This window comes from Ceratotherium simum, chromosome 35 (genome assembly GCF_057802395.1).
Source record: "Ceratotherium simum simum isolate JZ-2026a chromosome 35, ASM5780239v1, whole genome shotgun sequence".
In the NCBI taxonomy this organism is placed as follows: domain Eukaryota; kingdom Metazoa; phylum Chordata; class Mammalia; order Perissodactyla; family Rhinocerotidae; genus Ceratotherium; species Ceratotherium simum.
The window spans coordinates 11918301-11931092 of record NC_141934.1 but is presented as its reverse complement, the minus strand read 5'-3'; the positions used below and the strand labels follow the sequence as shown (position 1 = coordinate 11931092).

General features: G+C 46.2%; 1 protein-coding gene across 1 annotated transcript in view; it reads left to right on the top strand.

Moving 5' to 3' along the window:
• Positions 1-12792, top strand: part of SEZ6L (seizure related 6 homolog like) — a 185998-nt gene that overhangs the window by 116410 nt on the left and 56796 nt on the right. Inside the window, 5 exon segments of the mRNA XM_087423616.1 lie at positions 903-1088; positions 4761-4926; positions 8815-8981; positions 9384-9578; positions 11055-11193. Coding sequence (XP_087279742.1) covers positions 903-1088; positions 4761-4926; positions 8815-8981; positions 9384-9578; positions 11055-11193 — 853 coding nt within the window.

Sequence of the window (12792 nt, the reverse complement as noted above, 5' to 3'; positions counted from 1 at the left end):
CTGTTGTCTTTGTTAATTTAAAAATGGGGGGAAAAAAGCTTGTCGACCCATGCAGTCGGATTTATTCCTCCTAATGAGTACTGGGAATGTAGGTGCCCTATCTGCAGGAGAGATCGGATCATAGCCTAGGGGTGGAGCTAGGATGGGTTTAACACCCTCTTATGAAAACGAGGAGCTCCACCTGGCCACATACACCCTTCTGCCATCCCCATCTAGCGAGCGCCATGTGCCAGGCTTTGGGCTAAGGATCCTTTCCTCGGCATTAGCCCATCTCATCCTTACCACCGCCTGTGAGGTAGGGAGTTGCCAACTTCACTGGGAAGATGAGGGGAGTGAAGTTCAGGGCACTGTGTCGCTTTCTCAAAGTCACACAGTTTCTAAGTGGTGGAGTAAGAACGTAAACTCACGTCGCTCTCCCTCAAAAACCCAACTGCTTACCTCCCAGGACGGTTGTTTTCAAGCTGTCGTATCCTTTGGCGTTTCCTGAAGAGCTGGTTGTTCTAATTCTAGTGCAAGAGTCTGCATTTTTAACAAACACCTGAGGTGTTCATGCAGGTGGGGCTAACCTGCCTGGGCAGTACTGTCCCTCCTGTGCTCGAGGAGAAGGCCATTCTATGTCCACGTGGAAAGAGGCTCAAATGAGGTATGGGAACTCGTTTTTCACCCCAAACCTGCTGTCTCTGGTGAGGCAGGTTGGGGAGCTTTGAGCCTAGAAAAAGTGCTCATCTGGCAATCTCAGCACCATATGATCAACAAGAGTCACAAAAATACCCTCCTCCAGCGCTCCCGAGTCCCCAGGGGCCTCATCTTTCTCCTTAGCACAAATTGGCTCCCACAATGTGGGTCACGTTCTGTATCTCCCCCTCCGAGGGATGATTGTCTGCCTCTGCATTTCTTCCCAGCCTTCATGCTGAGCTGCAACTTTCCCCGCCGGCCCGACTATGGGGACGTCACAGTGAAGGACCTGCACTCAGGCGGGGTGGCCCACTTCCACTGCCACCTGGGCTATGAGCTCCAGGGTGCCAAGACACTGACATGCATCAACGCCTCCAAGCCCCACTGGAGCAGCCAGGAGCCCATCTGCTCAGGTACGCTCCAGCCTCAGCCGGACCACACATGGATGGTCCACTAAGAGGGGAGAGACCAACCCCCAGGGCATTAAGACTGACCTTAGGGAGAGGTTCTCAGCCCAGGGGAAGAGACTGCTCCAAATAGAGATGACTGCTGCCATTTAAATTTTTATTGTTTGATAAAATACACATATCATAAGATTTACCATTAGTGACATTTAGTACATTCACATATTATGCCACAATCACCACTATCTAGTTCCAGAACATCTTCCTCACCCCCGAAAGGAAACCCTGTACCCATTAGCAGTAACTCCCATTCTTCTCTCCCCACCCCCAACCCTTGGCAAGCACCAAGTTGCTTTCTGTCTCTATGGATTTGCTTAATCTGGACATTCCATATAAATAGAATCATACAACATGCGATCTTTTGTGGCTGGCTTCTTTCACTTAGCATAGTGTTTTCAAGGTTCATCTATGTTGTAGCATGCATCAGAACTTCATTCCTTTTTACGGCAGAATAATATTCCATCGTATGGATGGACCACATTTTATCTGTTCATTCCTTGGTGGACATTTGTGTTGTTTCCACTTTTTGGCTATTATGAATAATGCTGCTGTGAACATTCGTGTATAAGTTTTTGTGTGGACATATGTTTTCAATTCTCTTGGATACATACCCAGAAGTGGAATTCTTGGGTCATATGGCAATTCTATGTTTAACTTTTTAAGTAACATTAAACTATTTTCCACAGTGGCTGCACCATTTTACTTTCCCACCAGCCGTGTACAAGAGTACCGATTTCTCCACATCCTCACCAGCAATTGTTATTTTCCATGTTTTCTTTTCATTATTACAGCCATCCTAGTGGGTGTGCAGGTATCTCATTGTGGTTTTGATTTGCATTTCCCTGTTGGCTAACGATATTGAGCATCTTTTCCTGTGCTAGTTGGCCATTTGTATATCTTCTAGGAGAAATGTCTATTCAAGTCCTTTGCCTATTTTTTTATTTGATTGTTTGTCTTTTTATTGTTGAGTTGTAAGAGTTCTTTATATATTCTGGATACTAGACCCTTATCAGATATATGATTTGAAAATATTTCCCCCACTCTGTGGGTTGTCTTTTCACTTCTTGATAGTGTCATTTGATGCAAAAAATGCACTTAATTTTGATGAAGTCTAATTTATCTGTTTTTTCCTTTGTTGCTTATGTTTTTGGTCTGACTGCTGTCATATTTTGAGCCCAGTCAATATGTGTGGAGCACCATGCCAGGGCTGCATAAATCCTCACAGCAATCCTACATGGTGGGAACCATTGTCCCCATTTTACAGATTAGGAAACTGAGGTTCATGGAGGTGAAGTCGCTCGCCCAAAGTCTCTAGATAAAAATTGAACTCAGTCCAGAATCTTTCTCTCCTGAACCCTTTCTCTTACACCTTTACTACTCAAAGTGGGGTCTGCAGACCAGTGAGATTATTAGAAATGCACAATCCTGGGCCCCATACAGGTGAATCAAATCTACATTTTAACATGCGCCTTGTGTGATTCATATTCTCAACCTGCACCATAGGTTGAGAAGCACTGGGCTATACCAACTGTCCCTGCCCCAGTGGGCATAGCCTTGACCATCCTCAGCTATCAGAGAGCAAAACCCTATTAGATTCTCAAAAGTCCTGACAGTGACCAGGAGAGTATAGGCTGCCCACATTAACTGAGCACCTACTATGTGCCAGGTCATGAGCCATGTACAAGGAGAATGCTGGGAATAATAAGCCACAATTCCTGTCCTCCAGGCATTTATTGTCACTGGAATCCAGAAAGCAAATAAGAGTTGATGATAAATTCTGAGGTTTACTTGTTGCAGTATTGTTCCCCCAAGGCCCTTCAGAATTTGTTCTTTTTTCCTTTTTAACAAAGAAAAAAATCCAAACCATGGGGCAGTTGGTCTCTGTGCCTCTCTCGCGTTAATTTTTATCTATGCGTGAAATCAGAGAGGAATTAAACCTCAATTTGTGCTAAGAAAGATGGATGGGGAGCCACGGCTGGCAAATTGAAGCCAAACTGAGCCATCAGTCGGCTTAATAAGGCAAGGAAGGGGAGCAGAGAGGCAGCAAATGAGCGGCAGCTCGAGGAGGACAGATGGCCGGCGCCCCCCGCCAGTTACAGTGTCCTCCATCTCCTCAGCTCCTGAGCTGTGGAGCGATAATGCTGGCTATGTTTCGAGCACCTACTCTGTGCCAGGGACTGCGCCAAGGCCTGTGCATGCATCGTATCATTGATTTCTCATCACAGTCCTATAAAGAGGGTGGAATTGTTATCACCATTTTACAGTGAACTCGAGGTTCAGAGAGCTTGAGTGACTTGTCCTAGAGCCACAGCAGATTCATGGCACAGGCCAGGTTTGAACCCCCACTTTACAAGGAGAAGGCATCCTGGAGAGAGACAGCGACCCGGTGCTCTGTCCGTGGTCCTGAAAGAAGTCGCGGGCTTCCTAGCAATGGCTTTGCTGTAGGTCACAGCAGAGCCCAGAGCAGAGAGCTATCTACCTTTCTCTCCTACTGCAATTCCTTATTAGTCGTACAGTCATTCAGCTAACACTTAGTGAGAATCAAATATCTCCTAAGAATAATAATGACTACTTTCTCACATTTGTATATCTCTTCCCAGTTCACAACTCACTTTTTAAAATTTATTTACTAGATTTTTATGATAAAAGTAATATATAGTTCTGGTAAAAAAAATTTTTTTTCAAGAAATGCAAAGCATAGAAGATAGGAGCAAATCCTTTTTATACTTATGGTCTCAACTGATCCTTGCAAATAGCTCATTTGAAATAGGTATGGCAGACCATTTTCTAACTTGGTTTTTTTCCTACTTAAAATATAGTGAGCATTTTCCTATATTCTCAAGTATTCTTTGAGAACATAGTTTTTAATAACTATATGAATGGAATATGTTTATTTCACCAAACACCTGTGAGTAGACATTCATGCTGTTCCTCATTTTTCGCTCTTAGAAACAATTTAGCAGGGAACATCTTCATTCATAAATCTTTGTGAAACATCTCCAAATCTTTTATTAGCATAAATTCCCAGAACTTTAATGACTAGGTCAAAGTTTTTGAACACACTTTCTAGGTTTTTCACCAAATTGCCCTCCTGAAAGATCATAGCAATTTGCATTCTAACCAATCATGAATGAGAGTGACCATTTTCCGTCACTTTTACCATCTCTGGTTTATTGCTGCTTTTTATCTCGACCAATTAGGTGGATGAAAATAGAATATAACTTCAATTTGCATTTCTTTTATTATTAGTGAGGCTGAATTTTTTAGTGCTAGGTAGTAAAAGTATATCTCTTCTTTCATGAACTGCCTATTTATATCCTTCTTGATTACCATTTTATAATTAAGAATCAGGGCACAGCCAGAACCATGGAAAAATCCTTAAATCATAGTCATTCATTCCCTACTGGGGAACACATGTGGTGATGGTTCCAGTCATAGGCTGAGATCTCCTGTCAAACAGGATGAACCCCGCCCAGGGGGACAGGTGTTTTCCATGGTCTTCCTCTCCCCATCCTGTTTCCTCCCAGGAAGAGGGGGGGGCCGGGATCAGGGGAGAATGAAACACTCTCTCTCTCTCTGCTCTCCTCTCATCACCCACCCACCTCTACTTTCTGCCCCCAGCCCCTTGTGGAGGAGCTGTGCACAACGCCACCATTGGCCGTGTCCTCTCCCCAAGTTACCCTGGAAACACCAATGGTAGCCAGTTCTGTGTGTGGACAATTGAAGCTCCAGAGGGCCAGAAGCTGCATCTACACTTTGAGAGGCTGTCGCTGCATGAGAAGGACAGGTAAACCTCTGAGCATCCCCAGCCAGCCTCATTCCCTCCCTGAGTGTTAGAATGTGGCTAGAGATTTGGAGTCACGAGATGGCTGAAACTTTGGCTCATGGAAATCAAGAAAGAAAGAGCTAGAGGGGAAGGGGGAAGGGGGGAGGGCGAAAGGATTAATTTGGCACATGTGTGTGGTGATGGGTTGTAATTAGTATTTGGGAGATGAACATGATGTAATCTATGCAGAAATAGAAGTATAATGATGTACACCTGAAATTTATACAATGTTATAAACCAATGTTACTGCAATAAATAAAAATTTTTAAAAAAAAAGAAAGAAAGAAAGAGCTGGGGAGGATGGCAAGGATATTAGAGAGCATCAGCTTCAATCTCTTCCTTTTACAGGTAAGGAAGCTAGTGCATACGGAGGGAAAGGAACTTGCCACATGTCACACAGCACAACAGGGGAAGAGGCAAGGAGGGATCCAGGTGCCTCACATTGCACTGCATCATTCTTTTTCCTGCTCATCCCTTTTTTCAGTTGAACAAGGAGGGAGTGTTTATTGAGCACCTGCTCTGTGCCCAGTCATGTATTTGACTCCATGGAGAACAGGAGAGAAGTGGAAAACATTGGTTCCCTGTATGACAGGAAGTTGACATGGAAAAACAAGACTGATGCACATGAAAAAGCTAGGGGGAAGTTACAAGACAATATCTAAGCAAGAGCATGTCTTGCAGACTCTAAGTAATATGCACAGAATCTAGAATCGTAAACTTTAGTATTCTAGGGGCTTATGCTAGAATATTCTAGAATGTTCTAGAAAACTAGGACCTCAGCTGCTTAGACTTGCTGTCTTAGATTAGGTTCTGGTGAAAACAGACATGGTAATGAGGATGTGAGGGAAAGTAGTTTGTTTGGGAGCTGATCCTAGAAAGCACTGGCAGAGGCATGGGAAAGTGAACAGGGAAGGGAAAGGAGTCCATACAGTATGTGTTAATAAGCAGGTGACTGGGGGGCAACTGGGGCTCTATCCACTGGGGACCTCTGGGAAACTGTGTTGAGCATACCTCAGAGTGGTCTGATTGGTGGGTGAGGAAGCTGGGGTATTTGTCCCCCACTGCCCATCCTCCATCAGATGAGGGATGCTCCTAGGCACGCTAACTCCCCAACATCGCCTGCCGCCTTTGAGCTGGTTGAGCTGGCTTCTTCTCAGAGACTTTGGGTAGGAATCCATCAGGAAATACGTGAGCAACGAGTGCTGAAGGGATGTGAGTAGGGCACTGACAGCATTTACTGTATTTCCAGAATGCCAGCACCTTAGAATTCTGGAATCTATCAGACTTTGATCTTAGAATTATAGTGTCCCGGCTTCCTTGAAGCTTCAAACCTAGACCATTAACCTCTCTAGGTAGGAAAGGATTCTTAGATAAAACACCAGATGACTCAATAATTTACGCAACTCTTGAGTCCACTGCCCACTAAGTGGTCCAGCTTTATGCTGAAAAATTCCATATCAATAAACCACTGCTTTAAACTATAAGGTGTAGAACACGGGCTCCAAAAACGTGGCTTCTCAGTAACATCAGAATGACCTGGGGAACTCTTTAAAAAACATATTCCCAATCTCTCCTGCTGGAGACTGAGAAGCCATACCTGGGAATCCTTGGTGAAGGATACTTGCTAAACTTTACACCTTGAGTCTGCCTCTTCTGAATGGCTCTGGGGATAAATTAAGTTCATACCGGACAACAAGAATGAGCAGAGAGGAAAAAAATAAGTTAACTAAAATCAGTATTTTCTGAAATTTATTTGAATCATGATAAATGAGCCAGACACACTGACACTGTAGTTTCACTAGTAGTTTCTATGAGGCTCTGCAAAGTTCTGTGAAAGATGTGAGTTGACAACCACCAGGAAAAACTAGTTCTCGAGTGTGTCCATAAGGAGAGAAGTTTGTAGTGGTTCATTAAGGTTAAAGATCAACACACACACACACAAAATGAAGTCACTTACTGTCCTAAGAAGGAAAGAGAAATTAACTTTATCTGTCCCACACACTGTGTTGAGGAAAACAGCTAAAATACCACAATATATCAGTTGTGAGAGCTTAGAGCTAGATAAGGCTCCACATAAGAAATGGGACCTTGATCTAAACCTTGGAAAGAGATTGAATGAGGGAACCCAAAAATACAACGAGAGGAGTTTCCCAATCAGGGAGAATGGGAGTGGGGGGGTGCAAAGATATAGAGGTAAATTGGGGTCATATTTTGAAGGGCTTTTAATGCCAGGCTGCTTCTATAAGCTATAGAGAGCCATGGAAGGATTTTGAGTAGAGGATGGACATGAAGAAAAATTTTAAGGTGATTTTCCCCAAAATGAAATCTTCCTAAACTCCAATACCATAATAGGCAGCATAAAACGTGGGTTGTCTGGTCAAACGTGTTTAGAGACACTGTATACCCTAGCCCTGTCTTGGAAGGTACTAATGTACATTAGCCAGCAAAGGCATTGAAAAGTCCTGCAGGAAAAAAAAAAAAAAAAGTTTAATTTTTATTCAACCCAGCATTTCCCAAACCCCTTTGACCACAGACTATATACGGACTTGAGATAAAATTTATTACTATCTCAGACATTCTAGAGAACAGAGCTAGAAAATTGCTATCTTTGGAAGGTCAATTGATTGACTATAGAGATTTTGAGGTCTTGGGGCTTTCCTCCAGAGCAACCCTCTTTGCCAAAGGCTTCGGTTCTCTGAAAGAGGAGTCCTGGGCGTGGCCCCCAAGATACAACACGCAGCAGGGACCAGAAGACTGTGAGGGGGCCCCTCCCCTCTCCGGGGATGGCCCCAGGCCTCTACCCCAGCCGGCTCCTCAGCCCAGCTACAGCGGACACGTGGCAAAATGAACAAACCATGGCTTCAATGTTTATGCATTTTGGTGACATCAGAAATTCATCCGGGCAACATAAAACAAACCCTTTTATGGGTCACGGTAAAAAACTCAAAGGATTAAAAATGCCTCTTTATTACTCCATAAAAGAAACTCATCTAATTTGTATACTGTTTTCTTCCCTCACGTTTGCATAATTTCTTTAAAAATACCAAGACTAGCAAAGAGTCAAGTATGAAATGGTTTTAATAACGGTAAAAATGAATACCCAACATTTTGTCTAACGCATTTTATTTCTCAGGGCACTTTATGCTGTCTTATTCTCATAGCCCACCTGAAGTTAGGTGGGAAAGGCCCAAGACGTGTCAAGACTTATGTCAACTCAGTCAGCGGGGAGCTGGGAACTGGAAATCAGAACTCCTGACTCCCCACACGGTGCTCCTAGGAAATGAGAATCAGAGACAGAGTCTGTGAGGGGTCAAGTGCTTAATAAATTTGACTTGCATACCTATCTGTCCTGGGCACTTTATACCCATGGTCTCTAATCCCCACACTCTGGTGTAGGTGTGACTGTACCCATTTTACAGATGAGGAAACAAAGGCTCAGTGAGGCAAAGTGTCCTTGTCCAAAGTCATACAGCTCAGAATTTAGAGTCAGGACTCTGACTGTCTATATATACCACTGTTTCAGGAATGATATTAGCCCATTAATCGCAACTTCTCAATCAGTAATATTAATCAGTATCAATTATTTAGTCTGGTTCATTACTTTGTACACATCACTTTCCCTCGAGCCTCAGAATCAATCCATGAGGAGTCCAGGACAAGCAATCTACAGAACAGGAAACAGCTTCAATAAGGTTAAGGAGCTTGTCCAGGCAAGTAGGGGGCGAAGTCTGTGTTTGAGTCTGGGAATGAGGATCCAGATTCAGTGCCCATTACACACCCCTCCCGCTGCTGCGTGTCTGTGACCCAAGGAGACCTCTCAGTGGCGCCCCTCTCCTTTCCCACTGCCAGGATGATGGTCTACAGTGGGATGACCAACAAGTCCGCCCTTCTCTATGACTCCCTCCAAACCGAGAGCGTCCCCTTTGAGGGCCTGCTGAGCGAAGGCCACTGCATCCGCATCGAGTTCACGTGGGACCACCCGCAGGTGGCCTCAGCCTTCAACATCCGGTTCGAGGGTGAGGGTCCCCGGGGCCTCCCCCTCTCCTGGGGTGTGGCATGGGAGCAGGGGAAGCCCGGTGGGGCTGGGGCTGGACCCTGGGAGGTAGAGATCTGGGCTGCTAAGGATGGGGGAGACCCAGTGGCTAGACTCACCTTGGACTTCCAAAGGCAGACTCTGCAGGGTTGGGCGGGCAGAGGTTCTTATTCCTATTTTAGATGTGAAAAAATGAGGCCCCAGGAAGCTGAGTGAATGGCCCAAGGGCCCAAGCAGCTCAACTGGAACCCGACCACAGGATCTGGTACCCATTTTCCTTGGAGCTTCCCTGAACAGCAAGAGGGGACCCATCTTCCCAGATACAGCGCTGTGGGGGCCCCTGACTCATTTGAGCCACTGCCCCTCTTTTGTATCCCCACCCCAGCCTTTGAGAAAGGCCACTGCTATGAGCCCTACATTCAGAATGGGAATTTCACCACATCTGACCCCACGTATAACATCGGGACCATAGTGGAGTTCACCTGCGACCCCGGCCACTCTCTGGAGCAGGGCCCGGCCATCATCGAGTGCATCAACGTGCGGGACCCCTACTGGAATGACACGGAGCCATTGTGCAGAGGTGAGTGGGTCCACTGCCCTCCTCCCAGGGGCTCCAGGGACCTCCACCCTTCAGATGGAAAGCCCAAGGCCCCAGCTTAGAGGCAGGTCACAAGTTTACACACCAATTTTAGCATTAACCCTTTCCAGGGCTCACTATCCTTTGAATCAGGTTTTAAAAGGTGCCCTTTCCTTCAGGCATAGGCCCCACAGTGCACATCTTGCTGAACATATCACCAAGGGTTAAGCTCCTATATATCCCCTCTGCTGTGCTGTCTTGTGCAGTGCACAGCCCACCCAACAACACATGGCAGCCCTGAGTCTAATTAACAATAATGATGATAATGATAATAGTTAATAGGAGCGCAAAAACTGTGTCACAGGTACTCTGCCAAGGGTTGTCTGCGCATTATCTGATTTAATCCTCACTACAACCCTGTTAGGTACATATTATTATTGACCCCATTTACAGAGGAAACTGAAGCTGTGAAGCGACATGCCTAAGAACAGACGAGGGTAATTGGCAGAGGTGGGAGTAGAACTCAGTTCTCTCTGTTCTCACAGACCTGTGCTCTAAGCCCCTCTGGACAGTGCTGGCTGTGTAGGACCCTCATCTACATGGGCTCCCAGTGCCCTGCCCTCTCTGTCTCCCCATATTCAAGGCCACTGGGCCACTCCGAGCCTGGATCCACACGGAGCCTGTGGAGTAATGAAGAGAGCCCTCGCTCCTGGCAGGCGCCGCCCGTATGGCGGTTGGCGTGAAATCACAGCCTGCTGTGGTGAGGGATTGATCCGTGTATTAAATGTGCTGGTTTAACAGAGCAGAATTGATTGGTGCTTTGGCCTCTGCCACATTGAGAACTTTCCAGAGCAGTAAACACAGAGTGGAATTTAAAGGTCAAAGCACCAGGTGCGGCCACATCTCTGCTTCCAGTTCAGAGCGGGGGCCTTTCCCAGTAACGGGAACTAAGAGTTATTGAGCACGTACCGTGTGCCAGGCGTTGTGCTGCGTTTGACTCTTGTGAGCTCAATGAAGCTTCAGAATAATCCAATGAAGTCAGCAGTGGTGTTACTCCAGCTTTATAGAGGAAGGGAACTGAGGCTCCAAGAAGTTACATGCCTTGTCACAGAGCCTGCTGGTGACAGAGGCAAGACTCGAACCCGGGTCCACCTGACTCCAGTGTACCATCTCTTAGCGGCCACTCACCCTGCGCAAGGGCAGAGCTGTTGAGGATTCATTCAGAGCTTTGGGCTCTGTCCTTGGCCCTTAAAGAAGTATGGCGCCCTCAGCCCCACCTTCACCAACCCTCAGCTGCAGGAGGCAGGTGGCCAATCCTAATTTAATCACTCCACCAATGTGTATGGACTGCCTGAGGTGAAGGCACCTGTCCATGGTGCACAGAGAGCCATGGCTGTCAGACTTCACAGCCCACACTCTTAACCACTATATGCCATATTTATTCCTTATGAACAAAGTGTCTGTCTGTGTCTTTTACAGCCGTATGTGGTGGGGAGCTCTCTGCCGTGGCCGGGGTGGTGCTGTCTCCCAACTGGCCAGAGCCCTATGTGGAAGGTGAAGATTGTGTCTGGAAGATCCACGTAGGGGAGGAGAAACGGATCTTCCTAGATATCCAGTTGTGAGTGTTTACGATTGAGTGGACCCCCAATCCAGCCAGATTGGGAAAGATATTACTCCTGCTTTATTCTTTCAACCAATATTAATTAAGCATCTACTATGTGTCAGGGACTGTGCAAAGAACTGGGGTCCCAGCGGTAAGTGAAGCAACGGCATCATACACACACAAAAAGAGTCCCTATCCTCAGGACATTCAACATTCAGTCTACTAAGAAAGCAGGCATTAAATGAGGAAATGCACCAATAATTGCATACATAACTTTTATAAGCAATGTAAGGAAAGGTGCATGGTGCCGTGAGATTCTACAATGGGGATGTGATATAAAGGAAGGTCGGAAAAGCCTTCCCTGAGGATCTGATACTAAAGATCAGAACTAAAGGATCCATTGGAGTGCATGCATCCAAAAAGAACAGAATATGCAAAGGCCCTGTGGCCAGAGCAAACACAACATTTTCAAGGGACTGAAAGGCCGGTGTGGCCAGGAGGAGGAGGAGGGCAGTATAACACACACTCTCTGTACTGCAGCAGTTTATTTTCCTATCTGCCTGTCTCAACTAGACCAGAAGGTCCTTTCAGTTGTGGCCTGGTCTGATTAAACTCTGTTCCAGGGTCTAACACATCCTGACACACAGTAGGTGCCCAGGAAATTATTGCTGAATGAAGAAATGCTGTAATGAAGGGACTGACCTGGCTGTGTGGCTGTTTCCTGTACTCAGTGGGGAGACCTAATAGAAGCTCCATGTATAACTTTCCCCCCTAACTCCCCAGAGATCGGGAGAAGGGACAGAGACAGATGGTGGTGTCTAGAGAAGCAGAAGAAAGGGCTTCCCAGCAGACCCAGACAGTGGCGGGACAGTGGCGGAGGGTGGGGAGAATGCCAAGTTCTGAAGAGCCTCTGTGGATGCAGCCAGGGCCGCTGGGGGTCAGCTCTCCCTTCAAGCCTGAAGTAGGAACCCAGTTGGCTGGGGAGCAGGACTCAGGGGCTGCCTGGCTCTGCAGAGGAGCCTTGCAAGAGAAGAGGAAAATTATTTGCAAAATTATGAGTGAGCGTTGTTTGAAGCTGCCCCTTAGAGGGCGTGGAAGCTTCCCAGACCTCCTGCTTGGAGTCAAAGATTTACAGACCTTGCACCGTTGGTTCTTGTGGACTCGGGGGCAGGCCAACCTGGGTCGGAATTCCATCTCCTCTGCTTCCCAGCTGTGTGACTTTGGGCTTCTCTCCGGGCCTTGGTTTTTCTCATCTGTAATGAGGGTCTTGGAACATCAGTGTTTCGTGGCAGCTGGAGGCAGGTTTTAAGCATCCCTTGCCCGTTGCCTCCCTCACTCACTCCTCAGTGAGACTTTACCCCCTCTCTCCCATTCTCATCTCTCTGACTTCTAGAGTCTGGAATAAAGTGCTCGTCACTCAACACATATTTTTTTTAGTGTCTACTATGAACCAAGCACAGTTTTAGGCACTGGAAAGGCTCTGATAGTTGTTCCTTCAGCAGAAAAGTCTGTATTGGAAAAGAGTGTATTGGATGGTCTCTATTAACTCTGAAAAACAATAGCTGTGTGCCTACTGTGTACATGTACTAGGCTAGGTGCTGGAGCTACAGTTGT